The 19,063-nt window shown below is 47.5% G+C and overlaps 1 protein-coding gene across 5 annotated transcripts in view; it reads right to left on the reverse strand.

The window, feature by feature from the left end:
• Positions 1 to 19,063, reverse strand: part of LOC135101234 (tyrosine-protein kinase Btk-like) — a 139,308-nt gene that overhangs the window by 11,858 nt on the left and 108,387 nt on the right. For 3 of the 5 annotated variants that reach the window (XM_064004898.1, XM_064004899.1, XM_064004901.1), the window contains one exon: positions 13,973 to 14,028. In XM_064004898.1, the coding sequence (XP_063860968.1) occupies positions 13,973 to 14,028 (56 nt within the window). Of the gene's footprint in view, positions 1 to 12,191; positions 12,333 to 13,972; positions 14,029 to 19,063 lie in introns of all 5 variants that reach the window. The other 2 variants (XM_064004896.1, XM_064004900.1) reach the window with 1 other exon arrangement.

Raw genomic sequence — 19,063 nt, forward strand, 5'->3', positions numbered from 1 at the left:
TATTTTAACCATTTGACTGAAATGGTTCTCACGAATGTTTCTTCTATGGTGAGGATTCCTAGTTAAAAACAAAAAAAAATCACCAGACTCAAAAAGATTCCAATAACTTGAACTTGTTCAAAGTAATGGAGGCGAGACGAGGCGCAGAGATATTTGAGAACGCTGCCAGCCACCACCATCACCACCGCCATTAACTATCTTTCTCTGGTGACGCCTACTTTCCACACACTCATTACTATCAGCACTGGCAACACGACTATCCATATATTCAACGGAGGTCCCTTTCACAATAACCCCGGGAAAAGTACATAACATAAATGCTAAATGATTGTACATGAAATTAATGCTTTGTCAAGCAATCATAATTTTTATCTACTGTGTCACCTATTAATGATCCGAATATCGTGCGGTCCTACTACTACTACTACTACTACCTACAATAACAACCACCATCTACTACTGCCTGTTATTATTACTACTAACTTTTACTGTTCTGTTCTACATACTTCGTCCTCACCAGCAGCATTCCACAGTAATCACCGTCTTCATCTTTATATAGTCATCACTAATTACATCATTATCTCGCACCATTCTTTGTCAACATCACTAACACGAATTATCTCAAGAATCACTACTATTTATTTTCATTTGCGTTCTCCGCCTCCTCACCAGACATCGTAAGTGTGCGCTGTTAAGGAGACTCCAAGGCATCATTTTACTATCCCGCTGCTCCTCAACATCCTTTACTCCCTTCCTTCTCGCCCCCTTCCTTGTCCCGCCTCCCCTTGAAATGCGGCACGATAACTCCACAAGAGCGCCAAACAAGGAGAGGGAAAAAAACAAAAAAACAAGACAAAAAAATAATAGAGATTACAATAATGTTACTAATTAATTTGTTGTATGAGGAGGAGGGGGAGAATGATGATTAGGAGGAAAGGGAGAAATGATGATGACGATGATGATAATGAAGGGGGAAGAGAAGACGATGATAACAGCAAACGGGGATGAGGAGGAAGAGACAATGATGTACTGCTAGAGGAAGAGGAAGAGGAAGGAACGACGAAGGAAATGGGGGGGAAGACGATGAAGAGTAAGGAGGAAGAGGAGGAGGAGGAGACAATGATGAAGGTTAAGGAGGAGGAAGAAGAGACGATGATGAAGGGTAAGGAGAAAGAGATGACACAGGGAGAGGAGGAAGAGGAGAGGACCTGACGACGACGACGGCAGGAGGAAGGGGAGGATAAGACACCATACCTTCTCTGTAGCGGCAATGACTACTTTCATGCTTACGTGGATAGCGAGTAAAGATATAAAGGAGAGTAAACCAGGTAATTACAATATGATGCAGCGTGTTTGAATAGAAGTACTATGCTTTGACCATCCCGAGGCCACCACCACCCTCTTGTTCCCCCTTCACCCCCTCCTCCTCCCCCCCCTAAGGAACACATCACTGAAGGGCGAGCGGGTTGTTTGTGTAACTGAGGGAAGGTTCTTGATCGAAGTGAGAGAGGGGCTACGATGTGGTCGAGGAGAGAGCTTGAGGTGGTAGTTAACTGTGTGTGTGTGTGTGTGTGTGTGTGTGTGTGTGTGTTTTAAATGCCATCCACGTGATGTCCTAGTAAGGTGATGGTGCAGGAGGGGAGGAGGGTGCAGATGAATCACGTGGGGTGTCCAGCCAGTGTCCACCTCCGCCCCCCCCCTCTCTCTCTCTCTCTCTCTCTCTCTCTCTCTCTCTCTCTCTCTCTCTCTCTCTCTCTCTCTCTCTCTCTCTCTCTCTCTCTCTCTCTCTCTCTCCTCATCGCTACTTTCCGCGGCGTAACAGTGGCGTTGTACTAAACCTCGCCCTGACACCCTGATACTCTTCGTGCAGTGCTTCAACCTCGAGGCTTCCCTGCTTCCCTTCCACCAGTCAAGTCTCGGGCTCGGGTGATGGACGCCTGTACTATTGGTTTCCCTGCCCTGCCTTGCGTGGTGGGCCTTGAGAATGATTTTATCCAGAGTTGCTTTGACGGGTGTTTTTGTGTGACTTGGCAGCTACGTACTTATTTATCCCCCCTTGAATCCTTCTCGCCTCTCACCCTGGCCTCTGTAGAGCCCCTACCCCCCACACACACAGAAAAACAAAGGCACTTAAGGAACAATAGTAGTTATAACCTTGTGCATGTCGATGTTAATTTACAGGTTAATGCACCAAAGAATACCAACTTAAGATGGAGATAATATTATAGTGTGTGTGTGTGTGTGTGTGTGTGTGTGTGTGTGTGTGTGTGTGTGTGTGTGTGTTGTGTGCGTTTCAGAAGTGGACTAGAGTGAAGCAATGATGTCGGTGGGTTGGTTACTTACTGCTCATGACTTGCATCTTATCCGTCTTTCACTCACGCCTTATCACCAGTCACCACCAGCTACCAACCACACTGCCCACCCCAACACCCCTGCTTGCAACGAACGACGGGAGGACGGACACCAACCACCCACTCATTTCTTCACCCGACTCCCTAAACAGCGCCGCGTGGGAACAGGAGCTTAGTTGTTGCATTAGCCAGCTAAGAGATTCCAGCGCCCTTTCCATCTTTGCACCGAAGAGGTTTTAGAGGAAGGAGGGTAAGTGTACGTGGGAGGAGGGAAGGACAGAAGGAAGGGAGGGAAGGAAAAACATACGATAAGGACGAGAGGTGGGAGGGAAGGGAGGAAAGACATAAAGAAAGAGGATGAGAAGGGAGAAGGGTCGGAAGAAAGGAGAGAAGGGAAGCATACTACGTAAATAAGAAGAGGAAGAGAAGAAAGAACGATGTGTAAAAGACTTTCCTATTTTCATCTGCCCTTACTCCGTCGTAACTCACTTCCTAACTCCCTCCTTATTTCGTTGGGAACGGGTTAAACTTCTCTCAAGCCCTTCACCCCTGCACAACCCTACCGCATGGCCTCTATCACAGTACTCTCCCCAAAGTCTCACCACAGCTATCATATACCTTCCTTCTCTACCTCCCGGCTCCATGTAGACTCCTTGCCTTAGTACCGTTGAGAAACCTCTAACCTGGAATAAGCCTGGGTGATGAAAACGCAAAACTGTGTGCGTGTAAGTTGTACTTTTACCTAAAGATGACACTACCTTGTGCTGTCAAAATACTTCACCAATTTCAATCTTTCTTCCATGCATTTCTTATACCAGGTTCGAGTTTTCTCAATAGTATCTCCTACTTCCAGCATCCTTTCCCTTGTATCTCCCAGGCCCACGTCCCTTAAGAGGCAAGCCAACACCTTTCTAACTCCCTGGCTGCAGCATTACCACCGGAACAGCCCTCATAAACCCCGCCACAACGACCTCCAGCAGGTGGGGGCAGCTGATAAGGGACCCCGCCACATCGATCCGCTACCCACACACGGAGAAAAGAAGCAAAATATTATAAAAAGTCAGGAAGTGAATTACAAAAAAAGAATTCACAAGTGAGAGGAGAGAGAAGGCAGCCAAGGGTCTGAATGAGCCTTGGTGTTGTACAAGAAGGAAGGGAAATGTAATTGAATCAAGAACAAAAATCTGAGAGTAAGAGAGAGTGCAACAGAAAGAAGGCAAGGAACAGGCATGTGGTGGTGGTGGTGGTGGTGTGTTGAAATGTTTAAAATCTTAGAGAGAGAGAGAGAGGAGAGAGAGAGAGAGAGAGAGAGAGAGAGAGAGAGAGAGAGGAGAGAGAGAGAGAGAGAGAGAGAGAGAGAGAGAGAGAGAGAGAGAGAGAATTATTCATATTAAACTTTTGAGTGGCGACAGTGCTCTCTCTCTCTCTCTCTCTCTCTCTCTCTCTCTCTCTCTCTCTCTCTCTCTCTCTCTCTCTCTCTCTCACCACACACACACACACAGGTCTTCTCAAGCACTAGCATTAGTATGAAATCTGTATTAATAAAACGGCAACATTAAGCAGCGCGGCAGTCAGTTTCATCGCGCTAATGGCCAGTCATATTCAGGCAACACCTCCCACCTGCACTTCATTGCCATTAGAGCCGCCCCTTGGCACCACTCCTGGGAGGCGAGGCCGAACACACACAAGTTTCACATGGCAGAAAGGAAATTATACTTTTTCTTACTATTATTGCGAAAAAAAAAATAAGTTCTCCATTTTGAAAACTATGTATTTGATGTGTTGTATGTATATAGGACTAATACGACGATCTCTCTCTCTCTCTCTCTCTCCTCTCTCCTCTCTCTCTCTCTCTCTCTCTCTCTCTCCTCCTCTCTCTCTCTCTCTCCTCCTCCTCTCTCTCTCTCTCTCTCTCCCCCCCAGAGTTAGCAGCCAGTCTTGTGTTGCACGCCTCCAATTACAAAGGCTTCTCGACGCACAGCCCAAGAGTCACCGTGGAGTCCCCGAAGGCCCACAGAAATATACAACAGAAAAGAAAGCATGCCAGCAGCAGCACGAGGAACATACACAAGGGGATTTACCGAGTCTCTTGCACGAAGGCGAGAACATATGTATTCCATGCGCATCTAGCTCGTGAAGCAACGCGTAAGTTAAATTCTCTTTGTATTAGACCCCCGCTTGTGTGAATCATGTCATAATGAATCGCTAATCTATTAAGATTAATAAGCTGCTCGCCAAGACAAAGAGCGGGGCGCGTATTGCATAAACCAGGAGTGTGAGCTGAGCAACGGCACCGCTCACACCCACCTAAGGCACCGTCCGGGCGGACTTATCCGAACCATTCACTCGCCTCCTCGCCCGCTGTGCCCTGTATGCAAACCTTCTTCTTCAGCCTTCCACTTTGAGGGCCAGCGAGCCACGCCCCGCCCTGCCCTCACCACCTCTTAAGTAAGAAGGACGCCCATGAACACCCATTTACGTGTGCATCCCCAACCAGGTGGTGGGAACAAAGAACATCGAGAACCTCCACTATAAAATTCCCCTCCTACGGTATCTCTGCTGGATGCCTGGAACACGGTGGGAAAGGTGGGAGGAACGGGGCGGGAAAGGCGGGAGGAGGAAGAAAAAGGTGACTGCAGTTGGTGTTCCTTTGTTGGCTGAACTATTATACAGAGATGTAAATCCAGCCCACCTCCCTCCCCTGCTTGACCTGGAGGCAGCGGCGTGTCTTTCATCACAAAATTAATAGGCAGCATGAATGGATTACCTGTGAGCCAGTCTGTGGTCCTCTTTTTGTAGCCAGGTGCCACGACACACACACACACACACACACACACACACACACACACACACACACACACACACACACACACACACACACACACACACACACACACACGCACACACGCACACGCACACGCACACACGTTAGCTTCCATTGCTGGTTCATCAGACGACGTTCATTACCCAGGCCGGGGCATTCCTGTGGTCGTCACCCTCGCCGCCGCCTCTCCTCGCTCACATCGCTGCCACACACTAAATTGAACAACCTGAAAGACCCTCTCTCAAGCAGCAGCCACAAGCAGCAGGTCACATTTCAAACACTGAAGTACTCAACAATTAATGCAAATCAGAACATACCCAACCAATCTAAAGCTGCTCTTCCCCTTCCCGTGCACTACACTCATCACGATTGCCTTCCCTTCCCTTCCAGACAGTAAAAAGAAACCTCCATGCACAGTGAGCCTCCATTAATATCCCTCACACGGCAAGTGTCGTCTTCGCGGGGCCTCCAAGACCAGGTACACAAAAATACACCAATGACTGCATGCGCCTCACGTGCGAGAGAGGCCGCGACCACGTTAACCTTGAGTAATGAGTGCACGTGAATGAATTGTGCTTCTGCGTCTATACGTTCTTCGGCTACTAAGGTACATGGCGGAGAGTACCAAAAATTACAGTCAATTGGTGGTATTTTTTTTTTTCGTTTTCTTTACTTTTTCTCGCCTTAATCCGTCCCTTCCACACTTTCTCCGCTTCCTTGTTGATGTGCATCCTTGAAATACACCAGCACAGGTGACAGCGTGCCGCACCATCACACACACACACACACACACACACACACACACACACACACTCAAGGTGATAAGCATGTGAATACCACACGATTCTCTCCTCGTCCTTCCAATTCAAGTCTTCCTCTATCATAATTTTTACTTGAATGTGAATTTTTTTTATCTGATTCTCATTCTCTCTCTCTCTCTCTCTCTCTCTCTCTCTCTCTCTCTCTCTCTCTCTCTCTCTCTCTCTCTCTCTCTCTCTCTCTCTCTCTCTCTCTCTCTCTCTCTCGTCCCTCACCCAACACCACACACACACACACACACACACAAACCTGGCCACGTTAACATAGATTTCAATTTGCGGGCTTAATTTGCAGCAGCGGTTGAGGGTTTAGGTGGAACGATTAATGCTAATGTGGCGGCCCATCGCGGTGGTCCTGCAGGGTAATTTGCGTCCCTGGTCCCTTCCCTGTTTTCCTTTATTGCGTCGATATGACTTGAAGCTCCAAATGTTCGTGCATGTGTCGAGAAAGAAGAGGAGAGAAAAGGAGAGAAGATAATAAATGGGAAAATAAATGAGAGAGAGAGAGAGAGAGAGAGAGAGAGAGAGAGAGAGAGAGAGAGAGAGAGAGTGAGAGAGAGAGAGAGAGAGAGAGAGAGAGAGAGAGAGAGAGGAGAGAGAGAGAGAGAGAAATTCACAACCATCGACACACCACAATTACCATCATCAATATTGCATTTCTGTTAACTGCAAGATTGCTGGGAATGGCAGAAGGGTGTGGGAACAGCGTGGATGGTGAAGGCTGCAGGGGACGGTACTGCTCGTGTAGGGGAGAAACAGATGGAAAATAATCAAGGTCAAGGGCAATTACCACTGTCACCCTCCACACCATTGTCTGGCACTACCCCTAAAAACACACACTTCCCTCCTTTTATTTAGTTCTCTCTCTCTCTCTCCTCTCTCTCTCTCTCTCTCTCTCTCTCTCTCTCTCTCTCTCTCTCCTCTCATCTCTCTCTCTCTCTCTCTCTCTCTCTAAAATAATTCTTGGCGAGAAGCTGCATAAAGCCACTATTTTTCTCAAGGTTCACAGTATCCTTAAATGATCCATCTCACGCACTCTATATATATAAAAAAAAGAAAAAAGAAATATCAATAACTGTGTTTCTCAATAGCTTCAAAATGACGTAAGAAAACACCTCGCGATATTAAATTAAATTCTGACCTATCACTTTCTTCGTTCGAGTTGGCTGACTTGGCTTCCACTCACTCACTCACTCTCACTCACTCTTACGCTGTCTTCCACTCTCGACAGACTGACTGGGCAGGTGGGTTGGTAAGCGGTGCGTGCGTTGCGATCAGTCCAGTCTTTACTCAGGTCAATATCAAACGAATGGTTCCTCTATATAATCACCCTTTGTTACTTCATGGTTTCCTGACGCAGCTGAGGCCACGCGTCACTTTTTTTCTTTCATTTTATCGCGCGAACAATGAAATGAGACTGATTGAAATGAAACGAAAATAATCTGAAGGTGAGAGAAAAAAATGTGAAGAGGGAGTGGATCTGCGAAGTCTCACGTCAGGCTGTTGTGCACCGTTAGCTGCCGCTCCCCCAGGCGTCCACTCCCCCAACCCCTTTGTTTGATTTAAAAAGTTAAAAAGTTAAAATTACAAAAGCGCAAAGTGCAATCACCAGATAGTATATAAAGTTTACCTATTCCAAGTCTCTATACCTCATCCTGACTGTGTTTCTGGCATGCACCAAAGAGTTACCATTAGAAAAAAGTATATTATGAATAGAAAAGAAAAAAGCTAAAACAATGAATCATTTGAAAACCCAAACACCTTAAGAACAGTAAGACAGTCAAACAATACCCCACATCTCAGCAGCCGGCCCTTCTTCCCACGCCCGACACCCAATCCTGGATAGAAACTGATCCACTGATAAAAATATCTCGCTTTTTAGCTCCCTGGAGGTCGCCCGGACAATCCTGCTTCGTTCCTTCATTATAAAGGACGACTGTAACCGCTGCCTTGTTCTCCAATGCACAGCTCCCGTCTCGGCCGTCATCTCTGCCTCAGCCCCGTCACCCTCGCGTCCTCCATCGCGCCCTGCTCCGCTGACGTGTGCTGCGGCTTAACGAGGAACACGTCCACCAGGTCCCCGTCAGGATTAGAATAATAAGTGGATCAGAAAAAAAAGTTGGAGTTGAAAAAATATAAATGTATCTATGTTATGTTATTTGTGTTTTATTATTATTATATATTATCTATTTATTTATTATTATTATCATTATTATATTTTTTTATGTTTTTTGTCAAGATTCAAGCTAGTGTCTTGACCTCACCTCCACCACCCGTCTTTGTTTATTTGCTCTCTCTCTCTCTCTCTCTCTCTCTCTCTCTCTCTCTCTCTCTCTCTCTCTCTCTCTCTCTCTCTCTCTCTCTCTCTCTCTCTCTCTTCTCTCTCTCTCTCTCTCTCTCCCCCCTGTCCTTTTCAAGCGCCGCAACCCAAACAAATCCTTTCTGTTGACCGACGCGTCACACTGCAAACGGGCACCTTTTCCCTCCCGCCCTTGGACATTCCCTCCCTCGCCCTTTCCCTCGCCGCCCCAACACTTCCCCCTTCCATACCCAAACATACCCAACACGCCTCCTTCCTCCTCCCATCCCTACACTCGTCTCTTCTTTCATCCCACTGTCCAGCCGTGGTTTACTTACTTCCTAAACACGCCATACGCAGTCAGTTCCCACACGCGGTCAATCGCCGCCGCTGAGACAACACTAGCCCGCCCTCCTATAGGTCCCTTGCCACTGCTCGGCTCCTTAACACTTAGGCGATCACTCCCTCTAGCACGAGATGGATTTCCCCTCACGTGGCGTGCCAGAGCTATGGTAAATCAATTAAGGATTATTAATATTAACACACTCACCCGCCCATCTACCGCTATTTTCACGTTAACTGCATACTTCCTCCCCTCCTCTCACGGCCTCGCTGCACAAGACTTTCTATTTCCTCTCACCCCTATTCTGTCCACCTCTAATGCAAAAACATTAATCATTCATCCCTTTTTCTGGTAATCTCTGGAATTCTCTGCCTGCTTCTGTATTTTCTCTTCCTATGATTTGAACTCCTTCAAGAAGATTTCAAGACACTTAATCCTCCAATTTTGGATGCTTCTTTTTGACCTCTTTTGGGAGACTGGCACCTGAGTTGGACTTTCATTCTTTTTTGCTGTCGTAGACTTGTGCCACTCTTACATGAAAAAGAAAATAAATCTACATTTATACTAGCATTTCCTCCCCATCACAATTTTTTTTTTCTTATAAGCAAACCTCAGAGATCCTTGAGAGAAGGTCACCTCCCCGACCTTCCCTCTTTTCCTAACCCCCTGCAAGCTGACTTAGGGACGGCGGGTCAGGGACGATGCGGGAGGGTGAGGAAAGCAGAGGACAGGGGGAGAAGAGACGGTCCAGCGATCCAGCAGAGGCTCCTTATAGCATCATTACCATACCAAAGGCTCGCTGGCTAGTCAGCTGGATGTACAACACAAGAATTCTCAACGCAGCTGGCGACACGACACAGCTCTCACGGCGGACCAGCGGAGTAAAACGATGCCAAGATGGTCTCATCTCATCTCATCTCATCTCGTCTCGTCTCGTCTGTCTCAGTCTCTCCAGTCTCCCATGTGTTGGCTTGACACATTTTGCCTGGCTTAGCTTGCGACATACTGCCTCATTCACCCGTGTGTGTGTGTGTGTGTGTGTGTGTGTGTGCGTATATATATATATATATATATATATATATATATATATATATATATATATATATATATATATATATATATATATATATATATATATATATATGTATGTATGTATGTATGTATGTATGTATGTATGTATGTATGTATGTATGTATGTATGTATGTATGTATGTATGTATGTATGTGCGCGCGCGCGCGCCCCCAGTGAAAACAGGAAGAGGGACATGATAAAGTTCGTCTCGCTTCCTACTCCACACACACACACACACACACACACACACACACACACACACACACACCTATCAACAATAGTCGTTGGCATTTCATGTTTATATTTTGGTAAATACGTCTATTTTCTGGTGGTGGTAGTGGTGGTACTACTACTACTACTACTATTACTACTACTACTACTATTACTACTACTACTACTACTACTAGTACTACTACTACTACTACTACCACCACCATCACCACCACCACTACAATGATTTAAGTCTCCAGGGGACAAACACTTGCACAACCAAACACGTCATCCTAAACATTGCAACACACAAAAACAAGAAAAGAAAAACACACATTATAGATGCTCCTCCTCCTCCTCCTCCTCCTCCTCCATCATGTTTCCTTGCGTTCCATATCGACTTCGGCCAATTTGTTTCTCCTCTTCTTTTTCTTTACACTTCAGCTGAGCACACGGGAGGGGAGGGGAGGGGTGGTGGTGGTTAAGCTGGCGAGGGCGTGTGCGCGCCTCGCGGGAACAAGGCCTGGGCATCGCAGCGGCACGCGGGAAGCCCACCTGGGGCGGAACACCACCTGAATTTAATGAGGGCGAAAACGACAATATGGCACTCCCTCTTACCTTCCCCTCCTCCTCCCTCTCCCGCTTACCTTCCCCTCCCACTCTCTTCTCCCTCTTCCTCATGGCTTCCCCCTCCCACTCCCTCTTCGTTTACCTCTCCCTCTTATCTTCCTCCTCCCACTCTCTTCTTCTCCCTTCCCCTCCCTTCCCACAGTGCCACTCGGATATGATGTAACACACATTGATTCCATATTATTTGAACTTTTCGACTGATTTTTGTTGTGCTTAAGAGGATTACTGAGTTCCCTCAAAGCTGCCTTTATGAGGGACGTGTTATGTCTTCGTCTGTCTGTCTGTCTGTCTGTCTGTCTGCCTTTGTCTCTTTAGTCGATCTGCCTACCTGCTTGTGTCTGCTCGTCTCTTTGACTGTCTGACTGTCTACCTGTCCGTTCGTCTGTCTGTATGTTGGTGTGTGTGTGTGTGTGTGTGTGTGTGTGTGTGTGTGTGTGTGTGTGTGTGTGTGTGTGTGTGTGTGTGTGTGTGTGTGTGTGTGTGTGTGTGTGTGTGTGTGTGTGTGTGTGTGTGTGTGTGTGTGTGTGTGGTGTGTGTGTGTGTGTGTGTGTGTGTGTGTGTGTGTGTATCTTTCTGCCAGTTTGTCTGCCAGTCTGTCTAGGAAAAAAATTTTGTTCTCTGACCTAATATGTTAAAATCATGAATCCCCCCAACACACACACACACACACACACACACACACACACATTTAATAACTCGCCCATGAAGCGCCGCTGGGCGAAGGTGTTGAAAGTGGGGAGTGTGGCGCGGTGCCGGATGAAGGGAGGGGCGACAGGAAGGGAAATGGGAGAAGGCAAGGTGAGGGAAGAGAAGGGTGGGGAGGGGAGGGGAAGGGATGTAGAGGGAGACAAGGTGAGGGAAGGGGTGGGGAGAGGAGAAGGGAAGGGGGAGAGACAAGGTGAGAAAAGGTATGGGGAGGAGAGAGGAGGGGAAGGGAAGTGGGAGACAAGGTGAGGGAAGGGGTGGGGAGGGGAAGGAAAGGGAAGGGAAGTAGAGGGGAGACAACGTGTGGGAAGGAAAGGGGAAGAATAGTGAGTGAAGAGAGAGAGAGAGAGAGAGAGAGAGAGAGAGAGAGAGAGAGAGAGAGAGAGAGAGAGAGAGAGAGAGAGAGAGAGAGAGAGAGAGAGAGAGAGAGAGAGAGAGAGAGAGAGAGAGAGAGGGAGAGAGAGAGAGAGAGAGAGAGAGAGAGAGAGAGAGAGAGAGAGAGAGAGAGAGAGAGAGAGAGAGAGAGAGAGAGAGAGAGAGAGAGAGAGAGAGAGAGAGAGAGAGATATGCACAGGCCACAACAGACCTTGCGGTCCTCACGAGGTGACCTGACCCACAGGATGACTATAATAAGGACAGCAATGCAGGAGGCTCTCTTCCCACCCTCCACTCCCTCTGGCAAAGGCCGTACAGGAAACAGGTCGGAAATAAATACCTTACGGGGTTGGAGAAGTAAAATCCCTAAGGAGGTTTTACAGGAAAGAATGAAAATAGATGAAATGAGGTGCCCTCATTTCCTGGAGGCAAGAGAGAGAACGTGGCTGGATGGTGTAAAAAAAAATCATGACCTTTTGCTTGAGAACGGCGATAGAAGCATAAAAAACAGCAGCATCAACAACAGCGCGTCAAATTCACTCAAAATGCTCGCCACGGACTTACCGGCTCCTTCGGCACTACTCTAGGTATCGGGACCGGCTTGTGCGGCAACGTCGGGGAGGCTCTGCTTTCTGGAAACCCTCGCACAGGCCTGTTAACATTCTGGTGCACCGAAGCGGATGAAAGATGCCACTTAGGCAGTTTCTACGAAATAAAAAAAAAAAAAGCAAAAACAGTCACTGAAGTCAGAGCGAAGAAAATGATAAACACTGTAGAGTAACGCCGGAAAGGTGGTCTTAGGTGCTGAGTGTTGATCCAGGAGCACGCACGCACGCACGCACGGTCCAGATTACCCCGTTTCATAAGAAAACACATTCTGCTCCCTTACATTACGCTGGCGAGAAGAAAAGGAAGCTGATCAAGAAACTACACCAGACGAGAGAGAGAGAGAGAGAGAGAGAGAGAGAGAGAGAGAGAGAGAGAGAGAGAGAGAGAGAGAGAGAGAGAGAGAGAGAGAGAGAGAGAGAGAGAGAGAGAGAGAGACTTTGAATAAGAAAGAACACATCCACGGGCGGAAGAAAACGTTACTCTCCAGTCTTTACATTGAGAGAGCTGAGCCACCTCAACAGAAACACGTTCCCGACAGGTAACGCGCGGCCTTGCCAGAGGTGTGTGTGTGTGTGTGTGTGTGTGTGTGTGTGTGTGTGTGTGTGTGTGACCGCAGTTTCCTGTCTCTCTCGCCTCCTTTTTTCCCTTCAAAACACCCAAATGGTTCCCTCCAATTACACACTCAAGCCGCACTGTATTTCTACGTGACTTCCGACTGTGTGTGTGTGTGTGTGTGTGTGTGTGTGTGTGTGTGTGTGTGTTTACCTAAATGTACTCCTGGAGACTGAGTGATGCTCGCCTTGTTCCGTCTTCTAACACTTTTATCGTATTTTTAACAGAGAGAGAGAGAGAGAGAGAGAGAGAGAGAGAGAGAGAGAGAGAGAGAGAGAGAGAGAGAGAGAGAGAGAGCTCGCCTTGTTCCGTCTTCTAACACTTTTATCGTATTTTTAACAGAGAGAGAGAGAGAGAGAGAGAGAGAGAGAGAGAGAGAGAGAGAGAGAGAGAGAGAGAGAGAGAGAGAGAGAGAGAATCATATAAAATTGAAGAATAAATTTTCTCACTAAATCTACATACATTTTCTTTTGCACATAACTTTTTTTTTTTTTCATCGCTCATATATTCCACACACCTATTATTGTCCTGCCCACGTAACTGAATCTCTGCAACCTTCCTTTACTCTTTACCTGCGTCAGTTCTTGGCAGATTGCGGCACAACATACTCATTACCGCCAATCTTTTCTTGGATCCTGCACACAATTACAAGGCAAGATCGTACCGCTTATTCGTTTTTTTTTTCCCTTGCGCTATAATGTTGGTAACTGCAGCTCGTCAAATCCTTCATGGGCTCTCTCGGGCTAGGCAGGCACCTATGTTGCGGCTGCACGCTCTGCCTAATTAACCTCTCAACTAACTTCTTTTTAACCTACTTTCAATATTGATCTTTTTTTTTTTAGTGATGATTCTAGTGTGTGTGTGTGTGTGCGCGAGTTGGGAAAGGTGTGCGGCGCGATGGTCTGGCAGGGCACCTTTAACCTCCAGCAGCCGCTTAATATACGCACATTCCTCGGTGAGAGTATAAACAAAAATAAAATACAGAAATAAAAATGTTACACGGGCAAATGGAAATACGACAACATACTGAGAAGAGGAGGAAGCAAGTCTACTACTACTATTGCTGCTGCTGCTACTACTACTTCTACTACTACTACTATTATTGCTGCTGCACATCCACTCACCGGCATCATGTCTGAGAGCGGGCCGTTGGGAGGCGTCGGGCTGGGCGTTGGGTGTCCTGGGAAAGAGGAGAGAAAAATATAAGTATTAGTCTGCACATTTTTTTTTTTTTTTCGTGGATTCATATTATACACGAAAACAAAAGGAAAAGAAAAAAATGTCGCTGTATATATATTTTTTTCGTTATTTGGAAAAAGTGAGAAATTAGGAAAAGTGAAAAAAAAAAAAGAACGACCACTAATTTTAGGTGTCACTATTACTTTCCATCTCAATGCCTATTGTTGTTTTGTTACTTAAAATATGTTTTTCTCTACACTGTTCAACATGCAGGCAATATATATATTTTTCAAGACGAACAGGGCCGTGAAATACAAAACCAAGAGCACACACACACACACACACACACACACACACACACACACACACACACACACACACACACACACACACACACACACACACACACACACAGATAAATGGTTCATTGACTACAGCAAGCAATACAATTATAATTAGTTCATACATTATATACCACAGATTACAGATTTTAGTGTCACGATCCATCATACATCTGCTGCTCGTATTCTCTAACAATAAATAATTCTTACTCAGAAGTACATGAACACTCGACAATACATTATAGATTATTTGGCAGGGACACACACACACACACACACACACACACACACACACACACACACACACACACACACACACACACAAAGTGATCGGCACGTCACCATCAGGACAGTAAGCCGCGCCATTCCTGTCATGCACATCCTCCCTTCTGCTTCTCTTCCCTGCCTCCCTCCCCATCACCCAGCCGTCGCCGACACGTGAAGCGGGGACTCGACACACGCTCCCTCACCCACCCCCCCAAACCACCACCACCAGCACCACCATCATCCCTCAGGCCGGCTCTTTGTGCAGCATTTATGAGTCCGTGAGGTAACGAGGCGGATTAATTGTTGGACCGCGGCGTCGAGGTGATATGAAGGCTGGTAGGTGCTGGTGGATGCTTTTCGCCAATGAACATTTCTGGTCACGCTCTTCACTCCTCACTATGGATGGACCTTATTCTGAAACACTCCTGCGCCGCAGCTCCACTACTTTAAATATGCTCTACTGTAGTTAAAGTTAGCCGGGGTTTTAAGGGTCTCGTTACAAATAAATGAGGTTTCTACATTATTAACAGGAGAAACACTCGTGAGAATCAGACTAATCATGTGGCCTTTGAAAATAATCGTGGTGAGAGAGCAAAGAATGCTGGCCTACATGCCGAGATGTGTCACTACTCAGGCGGCACACAAACATAATGTACTGACAATATTATCTTCCTAGCATTCTATGTCCTCCTCTTCCTCCTTTCCCCCTTAATTTTTCCTGATTCTCTTCTCCTTCTTCCTTGCTCTATTCTACTCCGTTGTGGTACACATAGCTTGCTGGTAATATTACGTAGTTCAGCATAACATTCGTGACAGATTAGTGTACGTTCTTTGTGTGTGTTGCTGCCATAATCCCTTCTCGTAATCCTCTCTCTGTTGGCTCCAGGTGACGAACTGTGTGTAGCGTGCAGGTGAACCACTGGGAATGAGTATGGAGTAATGTCCTCTTTCTGAGCCAAGCCGAGGCGCGAACCAAAAGGAGATCACATTTGTCACCCGTCGCCGCCACTCAGGGCACACTGCAGCCGCCGTGTGGGGGCGACGCCGTGGCGCAGGCAGGAGAGAAATGAGATACAACGAGAAACAAGGTTGCCACAAAGGGAGGCAAGTCACGCGGCCCTCAAGCACCAGTGGACGGGTCCTGGCAGCAGGCAGCCCAAGACAGGCCGTGTGAGAGTCGTTAGTGGCGGCGGCAACATGAATAAACATCCTTGAAGACTAACCGAGGCAGTTTGACAAACAGGAAAGACGGAACCACCGGCCGTGAGGGGATGAGAGGCGGCGGCAGAGGAAGCAGCCGAGGGAAGGATACGAGTTGATGAAAGAGTAAGTCTGTGCCCAACTTCAGGCACCGCCAAACTTCCTCGGCGGGATTGAAAACTCGCGCACGAACACGCACGGACGCGCGCGCGCGCGCATACACACACACACACACACACACACACACACACACACACACACACACACACACACACACACCAGTAGAAATCAAGGTTGGGAATTTTCGTGACCTGACACCACCAGCCAACTACATCAACACCATCTTTTTTTTTTTGCCATCCTGATTTTTTTTTTATTGTCAATCGTTTTTTTTTTTTTCCTCATTCATTCTTTTATACCATTTTTTTTTCACCTCCCCTTTTTATTTCCATTGTCGAAAACCTTACATACAACTTTCGGCATTAGCTGGTGCCGTCTCCAGCCACCTGCTGACCCACGACTGCCGTACTTCCTTCTCACGTTCTCTGCGTCCACCGTGACTCGTCATTCTGAGACATGCACTCCGCGGTCATGAGAAAAATACACATATGAATGCATCCAGCCTTGCGTTGTTGCAGTTTGTTTCTGCATCTTTTTTTTTCTAGTTCAAATGCTCTGTAAAGATACAGCCTTTAAATTATTGTCACTATCAATGGAGGAGAAAGAAAGGAAAAAAAAATCAACGCCGCCGTCTAAAACGCAAAACACAGAATAAAAACATTTAAATGAATAATAAATGGCCACCAGGCTCACCAGTCAACACACTCGCTCATTCAACCACTGCTGTGCTCCACTGACCACGCCTCGGCACGATTGCAACACTCCATAAATAACACCAAATCGCATTATTCTCCCCCTGCGTGGGTGTCACCTGGGGATCCAGTCGCTGCCATTCCTAATCATCTCTTGCTTCAACCAGCGATGTTTCACTTGTTGCTTCATGCACACCGATCTCAGACGTTTCGGTCCCTTAACAACACGCTGGGAGTTTTTATTAAAGAATTTTAAGCGTGTAAAGCGTAGCGAATATTTAAAAAAAAATCTACAATACCTGTGACCTTTGAAAGTAGTCCTAACGAACGTGAACGCCCAAAAGGTTCCAGAATACGGACCCAAACCTTCTCAACTTTACGAAGATATCACTGCGGGAAAGCCCCAACAGGTGCGATGTGGCAGTATTCCCTCGGAGTAAGGGGAGGCAGAGTCAAGGAGGCGTACTGTACCATCAGTCACACTCCATCCCTGACATGTATTTTCGTGGTGCTCTCCTCCCGTTGGCCGAGCATCAGCATCTGCATAGCTCAGGATCGCTTTGCCTCGGAGGAAGGGGCTGAAGCACCAAGCGTCAGTCGGTCAGTCAGTCAGTCGCCGCGCGCCGCCAGATGCTAATAGTGGTTCGCGGCTCGCCACTTACAGGTATACTCAGGCCACTCTCGCCTCTCGGCCCATTCTTGAGCCCAACTGTGAGTCTCATCGGTGCGGCCATTTATCAGGGGAGCCTTACTAATGAACCTATTGAGCTGTGGAATATTCAAGGCACGTCCACCTGAAAGGAAGGAGCCAATAGCCAATACTCGATCCCCGTCCACTCCAGCACACCCCGGCATGCCTCCCAACCCATCTTACTACTTCCAAACACCAATGAGCACTTCACTCCCTCGATCTCATTCCCAGCAGGTCACGGTCAAGTCTCGCCCGGCACTTTATTGTGATTGCTCAGACAGGTGATCATTCTGCGCCACAACTCAATCTTTACGTACAGGGAGCGCCTTACACGAGAGAGAGAGAGAGAGAGAGAGAGAGAGAGAGAGAGAGAGAGAGAGAGAGAGAGAGAGAGAGAGAGAGAGAGAGAGAGAAACTACCTACATAGATTCGACCTTTACAGCATACAATACATTATTCAGATAGTTTTAGCATTGTGTATTCCACCCTCCACGCGCCAGGGTCGAATGGGTCGCTCCACACTCCCACTTCCTTCCCTTTGGAGCTCCTCACACCTGACGCCAGCTTCTTACACCTGCCTCCAGATCCCCTCCAGCACTCTTCACCTGTTTCCAAAATCCTTCCATTTCTCTTAAGGACCCTTTCCTTGCCTCAGAAACCTGCCCGGTGCACGCCCAGCTTTTCTATGCAATGAACAGCGGCAGTGGAGGTCACGGCTGCCCTCCTGATGGCAGTCATTAGCCGCCAAGTAGGTGATCCAGACACGCGGCGGGCGAGGCCATTCAGGATTTCTCGGCTTCCTCACCGATACTTCTTCCAGCGTACGCCGCTTCTCCTCCTCCTCCTCCATGCTTCCAGGAGTGTCCTAATGGCTGTATGTGCTTATGATAATGAGACATTTTTTCTTTGTCATGATCAGGCTGCACACGTCCGAGTCGATCTGCTCCAGATCCTGTTTGGTCTTATTTGCTCGGCCATGGGATGCAAGCGTTAATTTGCACACATTACTTTTTTTTTTCGTCAGCTTAATGAGATATGAAATGTGCGTTCTGGCGGGCTGGCAAAGGAGCGGGTTTGGCGAGGCTGGCGACGTTAATGGGTGGAAGTGACTCGATCCTGAGCGAGCAAGACAGAGGCGGATACGCGGGAACTGACTGGCTTGGAGTGTGTTGGTGAGTTGTTATAGTGGTGCACCTCCTCTTGTTCCACCTGAAGGGCTCGTTCCATCTCCCCCACGGCGCTTAAACTTATCTTTATTAGCCATTCGTTCCACTGTGCTGGGTGACTTAACTTGCATCCGTGATGAAGACGAGACAAGAGGCGCGCCCACAACAAACGAAACCAGCGGCGTCTCCTCCCTGGCCTGCGGAGGGGCGCGCGTGGCGGGCACAGGTGGTAATGAAACAAGGAATTCGAGACAAAATGTACAAGTGGGCTGCGATGACTAGTAACCCGATAACCTCCCCGCCGGACACGCGTGATGAGTTGAGGACTAAAGGCGCACGATGTCTGACTCAGTGTTTCCCGGCTGCCACATGACGTGCGCGCTGTTTACAGGAACTGCCTAAGTTGAAATTAATGGCATGGGCGTAGGACGTCTCGGCGAGGCTGAAACACAGAACAAGCGTAACAAATGGTTCAGATAGGCGGCAGGCTCCACCAACAGCCCGTGGCGAGGGAGGAGGCGATGCAGACGGCAGCAGAGCGATGATGATTTAAAGGAAG

Source organism: Scylla paramamosain, chromosome 6 (assembly GCF_035594125.1).
Source record: "Scylla paramamosain isolate STU-SP2022 chromosome 6, ASM3559412v1, whole genome shotgun sequence".
In the NCBI taxonomy this organism is placed as follows: domain Eukaryota; kingdom Metazoa; phylum Arthropoda; class Malacostraca; order Decapoda; family Portunidae; genus Scylla; species Scylla paramamosain.